The sequence below is a fragment of the Anser anser genome (genome assembly GCF_964211835.1).
Source record: "Anser anser genome assembly, chromosome: 16".
NCBI lineage: Eukaryota > Metazoa > Chordata > Aves > Anseriformes > Anatidae > Anser > Anser anser.
This window is the reverse complement of record NC_139737.1, coordinates 8,973,456-8,987,810: the sequence shown is the minus strand read 5'-3', so window position 1 is coordinate 8,987,810 and position 14,355 is coordinate 8,973,456. Positions and strand designations below refer to the sequence as shown.

Genomic DNA, 14,355 nt, shown 5'->3' with positions numbered 1-14,355 from the left:
AGTGAGCACATCAGTAAACTGTGGGAAGCTGTTGATCTGAAGTAGAGCATCGCCCTGAGAGCTCTGCAGTTTTAGATTCATCTGAAGTGAAGTATCCAGAACCTCACTTTGCAACAAATATCTCCTAAAGAAGAAGGAAAAGTCAATCAATCAAGCAAAGAAACAAAGCAGAACAAAAGACAAACCAGACTGAATGTCAGAAGGGCTCTACCACCACTCAGTGCTGCACGTTGTTTGAAGTCAGCCCTCATACTTCTCCCAAAACAACTTGAAGCTGGTGCAGGCAGCTGCTGAGGGACCTTCCCGGCCTGCCAGAGCAGGACTGTTGGAATCCACTGAGCAAAGAACAAAATCCCAGTTTTTGACCTGACTTTAGTCATGGGAAAAAAACATTTCAACAGATTGCTTGAAGTGTTGGGGAAAAGAAAACCTTTTGTCATCATAAAGTTTCTCTAGTTTATATTAAGTAAAAACCTCTCTCAGTCAATATCTAGTTTGAAAAAATTTGGCACTGAGGATTCATTCAAAGGAGATTTATACCCACAGACTGCTCTGGTGTGAGTTTCCCCAAACATTAACCTAAGTTTACCAAATAAGAACACGAAAAACCCAAAGAACTGATGCACATCTGACTTGCATAAGATGGATACGTGAAGGCAGCAGGAATCTGCCAACATAAACCACTGTCAGGCTTCATGATGCTGCTGTATGCTTACGAAAAACATGAACTGCAATGTCTCAGGAGGAGACAGTACTTGAAAGGCTTCCAGCATGAAGTTAAAAATCTGCAGCATCCTGACCTGCACCTGGTCTGACAAAGTGCTCCTGGGAGGCGGGCAGGAGCCCCAGCCACCAGCGCTTGTAGGGTTCAGGAGCACCGCAGGGACGTGCGAGTTAGGCCTTTGTGACACCTGGGTTTACCAAGGGACGCTTTCTTCCTTATGAACTTCCCCCAGGGGAAGAGGCTCTCCAGATACACTCAGGGGACTTGCGGAAACACCCACCTCCTTTTCTAAACGCCCAGCTGCCCCTGCAAGCTGTCCCAAGCTGGCTGCCAACCTCTTCCTGCGCAGGCGGGCTGCCAGACGGAGCCCACACAGCTGCCGAGGATGCAGCTCCCCGCTCCCTCCCTCCCTCCCCCAGTTTGTCCAAACAGTGTCAGAGCACCGTAAGCCTCCAGCTGCAGAACCTGTCCCTAACACCCAGCCTGACCCTGCCCTGTCCCAGCTCCATGCCGTCCCCTCGGGCCCTGTCGCTGTCCCCAGAGAGCAGAGCTCAGCGCCTGCCCCTCCGCTCCCCTCGTGAGGGAGCTGCAGGCCGCCATGAGGCCTCCCCTCAGCCTGCTCTGCTCTGGGCTGAAAAAAACAAGGGACCTCAACCGCTCCTCATGCATCTTCCCCTCCAGACCCTTTCCCATCTTTGTAGCCCTCCTCGGGGCACTCTCCACTAGCTTTATGTCCTTTTTATACCGTGGTACCCAACCCTGCACACCGTGCTCGAGGTGAGGCTGCACCAGGATGGCGCCCTGAGGAACCCCGCTAGTGACTGGCTGCCAGCCTGATGCAACCCCATTTACCACAACCCTTTGAGCCTGACCGTCAGCCGATTTTATTAGGTTTTTAAACGTAGACATAAGTTTTTATGCTCTCACCAGCACTCTCAGCTCAGATCCCAGGGGCTTTGCAGCTCCTTGTCTTCCCACAGCAGACCCTGAAGCAGCAAGGGACATTTCCTACCTGCTTGCCTGTTCCCAGCACACATACGGCATAGTGGTACTAGAGAAACACAGTGGGGTCTCGTGTTCGCAAAAGGCCTGGCAGCATTGCTGCCATAAAAGCTTCAGATCCTGTCAGAACAAACCAAACATACAAAAACAACCACCTCTCCAGTGGTTACGGGCTACTGGGAAGCACAGTGACACCAGCCTTCCCCTGAGCTGACAGCATCAGAGCTAGGCAAGTTTATCTGGTGTTTCTATAGAACAATATTTTTCATGAAAAATAGACTGTAGCTAGGGCCAAAACAAGCAGGGGAGGAGGAGGAACGTGGGACCTGAAAGATTTCCAAGCTTTGAAAAATGTTTTTTTCCTTTAAAGCAAAACTTTGACTTTGTTTAAAAGAAGAAAAATGTTATGTTGATAAATATTAATAGAGAAAAGGATTAAACAGAAGGGTAAAATAGCATGAACATGAAGCATCACATCAGAGTCTGCGAACATATGTTTCTCTTCAGCTCGGAGCTTTCCCTGGTTTAAGTCATGGGACAAGGAAATCCACAACAGGCTCAGTTTTGCTCAGCGAAGGGGCAGCAAGAGGGAGATCCCGACCGGGCGTTTCCATCGTTGGCACCCCGCATATGAAAGCAATTAAGCAGCCGAGAAGCAGTTACTATGATTTCTTCTCAGTAGCAAGCGGCAGCTGCAAGCCTGGGAATAACTCACCAGAGGTCTCAGGGGAACAGCACGGGGATGTCTGGGAGCATCTTCAAGCACCTTCAAGGCCAGGCTCTCATGCTAAGGAAGAAAACCCGACAGCTACTCGCCCACCAGGCGCTCAGCATCCCTGGGCACCTTGAGACACATGTGGCTTTCACTGGCATTTTTTAATGTCTCCGAAAAATTGGGAATTTCTCTCTCCCTCTGCAGGAACCGGATATAGTTTTTCCCAGACCAGCGTCCTCTGAGCAATTTGGTCATTTTATTTTTATTTTCTCCCCTTCACGTCACAGTGCCCAGCCAGGGACAGCCGGAGCCTGCCACCAGGGGGGGCTTTCGCACCGCTCTCCGCCGGAGCTGCCCGGGGTACCCGGGCCCTGGGGACCGGGAGAGGGGCTGCAGCCCCCCGGGCACAAGCAGGAGCCCACCCTGGGGTGGGCAGGACCCCTCCAAGAAGAAAACCCGGGGCAGCACATATAGCCACCCCGGGAACAGCTGCAGAGCAGAGCAAAGCAATTGTTTCTGTTGGGAGTAAGCAAAGCAGAGAGAGCAGCTCGGCAGGAACCCAGGCAGAAAAGCTGATTTGCATTTAGGGACCCACCAGCCCCCCCGGGAGCTATGGGGTTCCCCCCACGGCCGGTGAAAGGCACAGTTACTGACCCCTTCAGCTGCTGTGAGCCCTGTCTCTGGTTAACGTGACCCTCCTCTAAATGAGCTCTAATCACACCAGAAATAAGCCCTGTCTAAGCCTGTGCCACCCCTCAGTCCTGCTGTTAGCTGCAGGGGTCTATGGCACCTCCAGGCAGCTCAATCGCCCATGAAAAGTTTCCAGCTACAGAAGAAGCTCTAAATTATGAATGAATTTCCTTTGTCAAACGAAGATCTCAGCTCAGGCGAAGGGATTAGGTCTCAGCCATGGGCTGAAGATGCTGTTACTGATAACAAAGACCCCAGCACACACAAGCCCGTGATAGATCCCAGGCCATCACCCCGATAACGAGATTAGCTGCTTTAATGCAATCAAGGGGAGAGGAGCATGGGATGAGATATGGGGCAGCCAGGAGCCTTGGCGTCTGGGGATGACCCTGGGCAGCAGGAGGGGGGTTACATTATCCCCCACCATCCCTGGTCCCCAGGCTGTCCTCTGTCTCACGGGTGAATGCAAGCTGCAGCGGAGCCGTCGGTTTTGCTCGGGTGCACCGGGGAGGCATTGCCCATCCCTGACACCTCCGGGGCAGGACCGGCCCCACCTCGCTGGCAAGCGGCCCCACACTTGACACTTCTTGCACGGTGACTCACGGCTTTATGGCCCCGGAGAGCAGCTCCACGCCTGCCTGCCTGGGAACAGCCACGCTGCCGAGCACGCAGGCGGGCTGACGTGGGCGGTTGTGCAAGAGATTCCCAAGTGTGTGACGCCGCCTTTGTGGCTGCCGGGAACTGCCTTCCTCGAGACCGCCTGCTGTCCCCACGGCTCGAACCGGTGCGTAAGGAGCTGGTTTCTCACTGTTCTTCAAAGCTCTCCTTAGCTCTACCCAGCTGACCAGCACTGCCTGTATAGCCCAGCCACCACCGTGCAAACCAGACGCCCTGCTTCACCCAGCACAGCGCTGTCCCTCATCCCCACACCAGTGGCACCGCGGTGTCCACAGGGTAAAGGAACAGCCCAAGCCTGCCACGGCTGGGAGGTGTTTGCTTTTCCTTCACCCAGGTGATACGCATGAGTTTTGCCCTTTTTGTGTTTTTCTTATCCAAAAGCAATTAGGGCGGTATGCAAAGCCTTTGTGGTGCTGGAGAGCCCGAGAGCAATGACGTGGACCAGCCACCATGGCCCTGCTTATTGCTCTTTAAACAGTATAGCCCGAAACCCCAGATAAACGTTATCAAGCCCAGCCTGACTCCTTTAAGCCATGAAGCTGCTGCCGAGAAGGGCAGAGTCCAGGGCCGGAGACTTTCCTCGCCCCTCCACCAGTGCAACAAAAGCCCCAGCAACCTCCCCTCACTCCACCACTCCTGTGTGCCTCTCCTCCCACCTCTTAACTACCAAGAGCAGCCCTTAAATAACAGTCAATATCGTCATGTGGCTCGCCCAAGGGAAGAACAAATACCTGGGGACACCCTGTCCTTCCCAGGGGCAGTGCGGGTGGCAAAGCCACGGGGCTGGGGACCCCATGGCCGGGGCAGCTCCTCTGCGGGTTGGGGATGGAGAAACCCTGCAGCTGGGGCAAAATCAGCACAGCCCGTCCTGCTGGGGCTGATGCTGTCAGCACTAATTAACCCCATTAAGATACAGCTGGGAGCAGCTCATCTCCATCTACCCGGCAAGAGGGGCCGCATCGATGTCTTTGCCCTGTCTTCAGTTACACGGACGCAGTCACCAGCTGGCTCTGCTGCCTCTAGCAGGAAAAGGTGACACTGCACAGGTCTTTGGGGGAAAAACCATCCTTAAGGTTTCCGTGGTATTTATCAGATGTTCCAAAAAAGCCTAATTTCTTGTGTGGGTGCTCCGAAGGGCAGTGACTAGATGCAGAACATGAGTAGCCCAGCACTGCTCTTTGGGGACGAGCTCCAGCCCACGCTGGGTCTCTGCAAGGGCTGTGCCCAGCTCCGAACCTGCCCAGGCTGGAGAAATACATCAGAGGAGGGTAGAAACCAGCACCAATTCCTGCCCCAGCCATCCCAGCAGCTCTCCTGGAGGACATCCTTGTGGGGCCGGGATCCTGGGCTGCTCGGGGCCGGCAGGGACACGGCCCAGACGCGCTCCCAGCACACGTCCGTGACTCAGGCTGCGGGACGAGGCCGTCCCGGGCAGGTTGGCTGTGCCAGAAGCAGAGGGTGGATGTGGGAGGAAACGCTCTGCTTTAGTTGTGTGGGTTTTTCTAGCTCTCTGCAGCAAAGCGGGAGGACTGCGCAGCGCAGAAGGCTGAGCCGCTCGGTGGGAGCAGGGGGAGCTCTCCCACACGGCGTGGGCAGCTCCAGGAAAGCCGGGGCTCTGCGGCGGTGGCTGTGCCAGAGCTGCTGCGAGCCGGCCCCTCGCTGTGCTTGGCTCTTCAATCCCTGCAAAATGGGGTTTTGCTTCCAGCTCTGCTTTCTGCAGCTGGACAGGATCCCACGCCAAGGGCTGGCTGTGTCCCTGGGGGGGACCAAGCACTGCAGGGCCCCACGAGGGGTCCCGGTGACACACACAGCCAGGTCTGCGGCGATGCTGCTGGAGCCACAGCGCTGCCAGGCACCTGAGCTCCTTCCAAGCAAGCAGCCAGGACGGCCCACGGGCTTTCCCTATGAATTTGGGTTTTCCTATATAAGGCCAACCCCCGATTTCTATCAGTGCCAAGGCATTTTCTCCAGTGGCTTTCCTGGCTGGTGCCTTCTGGTAGCCCAGCAGGCGCTGGCTCAGGCCAGCAACAATTCTGGGGTTTAGCAGGGCAGAAACTCTCCTCTTGGTGTGGTCAAGCAGGGTCTGCGTGCCCCCCCGGATCCCCCCAGCCCCAGGCAGGCAGCAGTGCAGGAAGCAGCCTGCCACCCTGCAGGCTCCAGCCCAGCGCCGTGGGTGGGAGGCAGCTTCCCAGAAGATGGAGAGCTAAATAAAGGCAAGGCCTGGGACAAACCGAGGCTGCCAGCTATTTATTCTAGCGTGCCTGCGCACTGCAGAGCAGGAGGAAGATATTTTAAAGCTGCTGTAAGGAAGCTTGCCTGGCCTGATCAAAAATCTAATTACAAACGCTCTCTGCCAGCTTTCTCCGCAGCCAAATAACTTCCTAAACTCACCTCCCCCGAGGCTGCCGGCCTCTCCGCCAGCACCACACCAGATCAGATGCTTGGAAGACACGGCTGTAGCACGCACAAAGCAGTACACCCCTGGGGTTCCTACGCCCCCTTCATTCCAGGCAGCAGCTCTAGCCCAGCACCAGGGCTGGGGGCTCCCCAGAGCAGCTCCCGGCCAGCTGTCAGCACGCAGACGTCGCTCCTGGCTGCTGCAGCCCCTGCCCAGGGACCCCCACCCTCCCTCCCTCCCTGCTCACCCTCAGGGCTTGCAGATTTCACCTCCCCCCCAGAGGTCACGCAAACACCCCCATCCGCACACCCAAAGCGCCCCCCCCAGCTCCGAGAGAAAAAGCAACGGCTGCACTCTTTGTTCTTGAATATGTATTTTTTACTGAAAAAATCATTCATAAATTAACAAATACAAAAATGTACAAACACATGGGTAAATAAATGTAATGACACAAAGGATTGCTTTGCTGAGAAGTGTGTGTGTGTGTTTTAAAACACTAGTCTTCAGTGCAAAAATGTCCCCCTGGCACCTCTTAAAAACATAACAGTAAGCTCAAAAGCCGTGGTGATGGAAAGATACGTTGTAGTTTAAAGCCACTTCTGATGGCGAGTGAATAGAAGTGTGTGGCTGTTGCTCAGACAGTACCTCCCTTAGAGAAGCAGAGCTTTACAAATAATGAACTGAAAATAAATACTTTAGCAAATAAAACCCACATGGCTCATTAAAAAAAAAGAAGTCAGCATTGAACATGACCTGCCCTCCAGCAGGGCTGAGAGACGGTGTTGATGTGGAAGGGGTGAACAAGTGGCCTTGTTGAGTTTCAGCTGCCAGAATATGTACAAGTTCTCCTTAATACGAGAATTTTTACACCATAACAGCACATGCGCTTGACAGTATGTTTTTAACAGTTACATTTACTATACAGTATTTGACATAGCTGATAAGATTAACAGTGCACATTTTAAGATATTCCACATTTTAAAAAGGGAAAAAATTCAACGTGATTAGAACAAAGGAACTATGAACAGGGATGCTGCTTGGGGGGGGAAATGGACCCTTTTATGCCAACCGCAGAGTGCATTTCTGAGCAGAGGTAACATCTTTCTTTGTTCAACACAAGGTGCAATGGATGTCAGGTACACGTCAAAGGCTGAGGATTCAAACAAAGGTAGTTTAACACCTACTCACACACACATGCATGATTCCTGCGGTAGTGAACGTTGACTAGTTGAAATACATTCCTTGTTTGAAGCACCATTAAACAAAGACAGATTTCTAGCAAGGGATCGAGATTAAAGAAAAAAGAGGGGCAGGGCAACACGGGTTTAGCATCTGAAAAGGGTCCACGTGAATCGGAGATCAAGATTCAGTAGCGAAAGTCTTTATTGCTATATGCGCCATAAAAAGCAAATCCTCACCTCTGCCTGCGAATAACCACGGTGAATTCCCTCGGGAAGCAATTTTAAAGCACATGTAAATTCAAAGACTTTAAACCTAAGTTACAAACTTATCAGCGCTTTTCAAGGGCAGACTCGCTGTCCTCTCATGCCGGCTGATAAGATCTACACGAGAACTGTTTTCTAAACTGACGTTTTCTGGATACAGGTTAGGAATGCCCTGGGCAGTCACACCCACAACAGATGCGTATGGGGATCATACGTCCACGGAACCAAGAAAACAATATAAACCATGAGCAGTTACAGAAACCGAAGGCAAACAATGCAATAAAAAGAAAGTTAAGTACTTCTGAGGTTAAGTACTCACAAGTGTTGTATAAATACAAATTAAAACACAACCCCCAACGTATTTACTTTTAAGTCAGAGAGGTCCAGTAAAAATGACTGTGTACACGCTGTGTAACCGACGGGCTGGCTTTCGGTGAGGAAGAGATTGGAAAGCACAGCCCAGCCTCCCCCTGCCTGCCGCGGAGGAGAGGAGGGGAAGATGGGACGGGAGGGGAAGGGACGACTGAAATTTGGGCGACTGGTTGGGGTGTCAGACCAAGCTCTCAAGTTCCTGGTACTCACGTTTGCATGAATGCAATTCATGCGTCCTTCATTTATCCCATACCGGAACCCTTCGGACAGCCTGCCCACTACCTGCACTCCTGCCAGCACTTTCAGGTGGCCAACAGGGACAAGCAAGCGCGCCACTCAGCTCTAACCTCCATCGCTGCAGCGTACTGCTGGTTTTACGCAATGAACCCCAAATCCTCCTCCACAGAACCACCCCAAATCGTACTGCCCCCCTCAAGGAGCGAGGGCACAGCCCTGCTTGCAGGGGGCAGTTTGGGGCGGGGGTACAGCAGGGGCAGGACGAGTGGCTTGCCCGCGTGGCCCCCCAGGAGCTCTGGGGCAACCTGCTGAGCTGCGCTTACCATCAGGGTGGGAGACAGGGCGACAGGCGATGGATTTTATCCCATATGGCTTTCAGACTGATTTGTACAGTATGTTGTGAACACGATAGAAATGGGAGTTTCTCCATAAATATTCCCACTTCTTCACCCTTCATGGAAGAAGCCACCTACATGATTCCTGTAAGGAGTGATGACATGGCTGTATTTCTCATCCGCTACATTTTGAAGTTTAGGGCCCTGTCCCACAAATATTTATGCATATGCATAGCTTAAATCATGCAAGCAGTCTCACTGGCTGAAAAGGGAACAACTTGCACAAGTACAGTGATGCACACACAAGTGTTTACAGAATTCAGGACTAAGATGAGTGACCTTATGTAAACCTCTAGCTTGGATTCAAACCATAGAAGAAAATAAAAAGGGGCAATTTACACAGCATATTTACACTTACACTTCTTTAAGAAGCGATTCTGTTGTATATACTTCAAGCAGGTCATTTAAAAAACCGCACAAATGTAGAAGAACGGTATCAGAAGTCGTCTGATCTCCCACTGGGGCAGTTGCCGACTGAATTGCTTCCGACGTTCACCGCCGGGAAGCCAGAGTCCCTCGGCTGAGCTGGTTCCTGGAGGAGAAAGCACGTCCGAGGCGAGTCTGGTGCTGGAGATTGCTGGAGGAATGTGGAGACGAGAGCAGCAGTTCAAACTGTCGTCCTGAAACCCAGAAAGCAAGTGGCGCGGGAAGAAAATGACTGCTGAGCTCGCTGCACGAGTACTGGGTTGGATTGGAACAGCTAGGACAATTTGTGCGTGCACTTTCAGCCTTATTCTCCAAAATACTGTGATCCTTCATTAGACAAAGTATTTCGTCCTCGATAACCCCTGGAAAAGAAAGTCTGGCGTGGTGCTTTCTTGGTGAAGGGCAGAGCAAAGTTATTTTTTCCTCTTAATATTCGGTCACCAGAGCCAGCTCCGGTGTCAGGTTAACAGTGATGTTCTTATACAAGGCGTCATACGTGACGTTAGGAAAGTAGTTCAAGTTATTGAGGCCATCCAGGGCTTGCCTTTCTTTCGACTTCCTCAGCAAGGCGTACCTGTTCGGGGAGAACCAGAGGCCCATGGAGGCACTGTTATATCACACGGAGCCGTGCAGAGCCCATACCCTTAGACCAGACAGCCCCATCAGCAAAACAGAATTTCTGAGTCCTCAGTAAAGAGGACCGTCACCTTTTGTACATTCCTGGCACGTGAGCAGCCCCAGTGTCACAAAATGACACAAAATTCTACCACCTGATACAGATCAGGATGCTACCTGTGCTCCCTGGGCACCGAGCAGGCGCTGAGCTCTCAGACAAGCAGCGGTTCTTGCCCAAAGCCTTCCCGGGCTCAGGGAGGGCTCCTGCCCTGCTCCAGCCAAAACATCCCGTAGAAAAGCAGCTGATAGGTGATGTGGTCCTCTCCATTTTTAGGAAACAGGACGCCACACCAGAGCAGAACTAATGGTTTTAGTGTGAGCAACGGGGGAGGAAGAAGTAAACCTAGAACTGTGTTTTGGGGAAGGAAACTGCAGCTGGTGCACAAGAGCAGCCTCAAGCAAATTTAAGGGCAGCGTGATGAAATTTAAGGCCTAAGGTGGGAGGGGGTGTGTGGGGGGGCCAGGGGGTAAGGAGAAAAAAAGCTGAAGCATCATGGCAGGACAGGACACCCTGCCCTGCAGCACCCAGTGCCAGCACCTGGCAGCACCCAGCACCGCTGCATGGGGCGAGGGGAAGCCAGGGCTGGGACCTGGGCACAGGAAAAGCAGGAGGGAACGGATGTGCCAGGAGGAAAAGGAAGGCTCCGGGTCAGACCGCAGGCTGAAGAGCCTAAACTGACTTCAAAGAGGTTGCAACAGCAGGACGGTGGCAGGAAACGGCATCTTGACAAATAATTTCCCTGAGAAAACTGTCGGGTTCCCTGCTTGGGTGGGAAAAGCTGCGGCAGAGAGGAGAGCCAGAAGGGGGGCTCTTGTAGGAGGTGAAATGGAGCGAAACCACACAGCTACCAGCCTGGCTCCTGGGCAGGGGCTGCCCCTGACCCACAGCTCGTGCCCAGATCGAACCGGGGCTGCCTGCTGGAGCCAGGGGGAGGCCAGAGAAGCGCCAGGAACAAGTGCTCCATCCCACTGCACTCCTGTCCTTACATGCTTCAAGGGCTTGACTAAATATGGCTTTTTAAAGCCAAAATTGACTTCCTCGATTCCTCTTTTCAAGAATGAAATGAGAGAAGCATCTCTCGCTTGCTGCATTCTGTCTGACACAGAAATGAAAACTAGGGCTAACCATTATATATAACCTCAAATGGAAACCCCCCAAAACAAATCCTCTGTAGATGACTGACAATCAGCATGCGAGTTCATTTCTCCTCTGAATCTGCAGCGAATTCAAGTGGTGTTTTGCAGAACAAAGCCCCCTTGCTGCCCCCTTCTTCTGCCAGAGCAGCCAGCAGCCGCTTTCCAGAACAGAGCTAGCACCATGCAGCAGCTCGCGCCCTGCAAGTGTTAATTCCTGCCGTTGATTGCAAAAAAAGGTATTTCTCTGATTTCCTATTGCATAGTTTGCAGAAGACTCAAATTCCACCCATGTCCCCCAGCAGCAGCAGCCGTTCCTTGAGCGGTCGTACCCTCTGAAACAACTCTGGCTCACGGATGTCTGACAGCCCTGCCTTTTGGGCAGCACCCAAGGAGCTGCAAGCACACCACAAGGACCCCTTGCCTTAGGCACGAAACACCCTGGATGCCCAGCAGTGCTCCGCCTCCCTCTTCTCCCCACAGTTTGTTTCCTTTGCAACTTGTGGCTGTTATTGCCTTCTGACAGCTGCAGGGAGCCTTGCACATGGCATAGACTTTGTGAAGGCCTCTGGGACCTTTAAAAATAAAATAAAAAACACATCACTTGCCTTCCTAGGAACTGCACTTCTCCCCGATGATGGTGGGGAATTGATTTGTATTTCCCTGTGTCTCCTTCTGGCCGAGTCACCGAATAGCCTGCGTACTGCACTCTGCGTTGGAAAGGGAAGAAAAATAAGAAGTAAAATAAACAGCTGCCCTTGTTGTGCCGCCAGCTCGCACAGTGAGGGCACTTGTGGCCCCTATCGTAGCTTTGCCTTTCCACCGAGCAGATAAGCTAAGCAAACTCCCCACCTCAGCCTAAGCTGCACCATGCTCAGCACCTCCGGGTACCTGAGGTTCAGCTGAGGATCGGTTTGACATGGTCACCCACCCACACCACGTCACCTCCAGCCAGGCTGGCTCTGCCCAGCCAGGTGAGCACGGCACAGCAAGGGGCTAAACATCAACATGGGGCTGAGGCCGCTTCCAGCACTCGGGGACCACGGCACTGTGCTCAGGAATTCCTCGAGTTCCTGGAATTTCTGTGCTGCGCGGAGCTGGCAGCAGCACCACGCCACAGGGAGCCCTGCCCATCGCAGGGACGCGGGCTGAGCCCGTACCTGTTCCAGAGGTCGTCGTCTTCACCACCCCAGCCCCAGAAGGCGTTGGGAAAACCATTGATCTTCTGGAACTGCTCCACAGTCAGGCCACTCACCCCGCCGAAGAACTCGTTGTAGGGGAGCCTGAGGGGGAGAGAAGGGTCAGTGCGGGGACCGCGGCACCAACTGCGGCTTTCCCACGTGCAGCAGGGGACGCTGAGCTGTGAGGATGCTCTCCTCCATGCCCGTTTGTGCTTTACTTTGGGCTTCTGCCTTTCAGAAGAAAATGTAACACTTGCTTCTTATTTATTATCATAGCGAAGAGGAAGAGCGGTGCTTACAGGTACATGTACTTGTCCAGCTTGGCTGCGAAGTGTCTCGGCATCTGGCCGCACCCGTAATAGTTGCGGTCGTTTTCTGGTATGTGGTCCACATCGTGGAAGATGAGACAGTCCCAGTCCAAGTCCTTCATTGCTTCCCGAAAGCCGACATTGAAGAGCATGGCACGGTTAAAGGGTTGGTTACCAGCCTAGGAGAGAGAGCGCCTTCAAGGGAAGCCCCGCACAAGCTCACGCCATGTGCGCGCACTCTCGGCCCTATTTAGGGAACTGCAGAGCAGTCAGCTCCCAGATCCACTGCTCAAAGGGGAACGATGTGTTGGAACAGACAGACTAGTGAGATTAACCCAAACTTAAACACCAAGACTGCAGTAGCAAAAATAAAGCTGCAAAAAGTATCATTAGCCAGATACTTGAAAAAAAGGCAAAACAATCTCAATCAATCTCTACTGGCTGCTGCCCAGAAGAGCAAGGGCACCTAAATATGGAGGCATGTTTACGGGGTGGATGAAATCAGATAGCTTAAGTGACAGGTTAGCATACACATCAAATTACAGTCTTATGTTCTACACTGATGGAAGGCTTCCAGACACTGCGCAGACAAGAAGCGCATGCATCCACCCCGTCAGGCCCAGGGGATGCTCCCTGAAGCTACTACAAATACACACAGCGATAATGCGGCATTATTTCAACTGCAAATACCTGCTTCAAAGCTGCAGTTTGTTTTGTTTAAAATCTCTTTCAATTATTTTTTTTTTTTAAACAAGTCTACTGGATTTTTTTAGATTAAAATAAGTCATTTTTGGGCACGTCTCTCAGCTGTGCCGCTTTTCAGCGGGCTGGGACAATTTGAACATTGCAACGTTAACCCCAGACCTTCAGAAGCTGAAGGGATGCGATCTGTCGGGTAAACCCCTCGGGACACAGAGCACTGCTGCCCTGGCAGGCTGCGATGTCCGCCCCCAGCACCGCCCGCCCGGCGCAGCACCGCGACCCACTTACTTGTTCCACGACATAAAACGCGAACTGTAAACGTTGACGCTGCAGCATTGGAATAAGGTGCCTGAAGAGGACCGGAAGATGCTCATAGCGATTGCGGAATGGGATCAGGATTGCCACCTGGGGATGAAAGGACACAGCTCTGCACCTCGAAAACAGCTCCTGCAGCCTACAGACCCCGACCCAGGGAGGAGGCTGCTGGCACGGTGTCAGTGCTGCTCCCCCTGTATAAATGTGTGTAAATCTGGGCACAGGTCCCCAGCAGTGCCACCTCGCCTCCTGAGCAAATCCCTCCCCAGACAGGGTGGGGGTGAGCTGAATGCTTGTCAGGGGGAAGCAGCCAGCCAGGATCGCTGCCTGACCCCTTGGCAGCCCTTGCAGAAACCCAGAGCTGACTCGTGTGTCGCTAACAGCCCTCAGCTTCAGCGTTTCTCCCGGTGCTGCAGTCCCACATCGCGGGGATCCTCACACCGCTGCCCTGCAGCTGCAGCACACCAGAGGTAGATCCCAGTGCTCCCAGTAACGTGCCCCCACCACCCCCCCAGGCGCTCCAAGCCTCCCGCTCACCTTCCAGCGAGGCAGGCAGTCGCTCGGCTTCCAGTGGCCTCCCAGCTTGATGGAAGGGTCTTTTGAGAAGAACTGGTGGACGTCCTCCATCGTGATCTCACTCATATTTACATCGATGGGGCCCTCTGGGGAGACACCAGGAGCAGCAGGTCAGGAGCCATGCTCCTGGGGTAGCTTGCTGCCTGCTCCCCCTTGCCCTCTGCTCCCAGCACCAACTGCAAGTGGCTTCTTCTGTCCCCAGACACCAAAAAAGACGACTAGGGAATGCTACTGGTGGGCCTTGTCGCTCCTCAGCCCTGCTCAGCCGTCACGGCTGTTGCTGGACACAGCTCTCCATCAGAGACCCACCGCCGTTGGGGCACACAGCAGCTCCGGCATCCAGCACCCCCTTCTCCACGGAGGTTTCAGGCAGACAAAAACC

At 53.1% G+C, this 14,355-nt stretch overlaps 1 protein-coding gene across 1 annotated transcript in view; it reads right to left on the bottom strand.

Moving 5' to 3' along the window:
* Positions 1–6,563: 6,563 nt before the first annotated feature.
* B4GALT5 (beta-1,4-galactosyltransferase 5) overlaps positions 6,564–14,355 on the bottom strand; it is a 32,789-nt gene continuing 24,997 nt past the window's right edge. Inside the window, exons 4-9 of the mRNA XM_083802072.1 lie at positions 13,935–14,059; positions 13,371–13,487; positions 12,372–12,559; positions 12,052–12,174; positions 11,500–11,601; positions 6,564–9,656 (exon numbers count right to left, since the gene is read on the bottom strand). Of these exons, the coding sequence (XP_083658198.1) occupies positions 9,509–9,656; positions 11,500–11,601; positions 12,052–12,174; positions 12,372–12,559; positions 13,371–13,487; positions 13,935–14,059 (803 nt within the window). The 3' untranslated portion in view covers positions 6,564–9,508. The remainder of the gene's footprint in view (positions 9,657–11,499; positions 11,602–12,051; positions 12,175–12,371; positions 12,560–13,370; positions 13,488–13,934; positions 14,060–14,355) is intronic.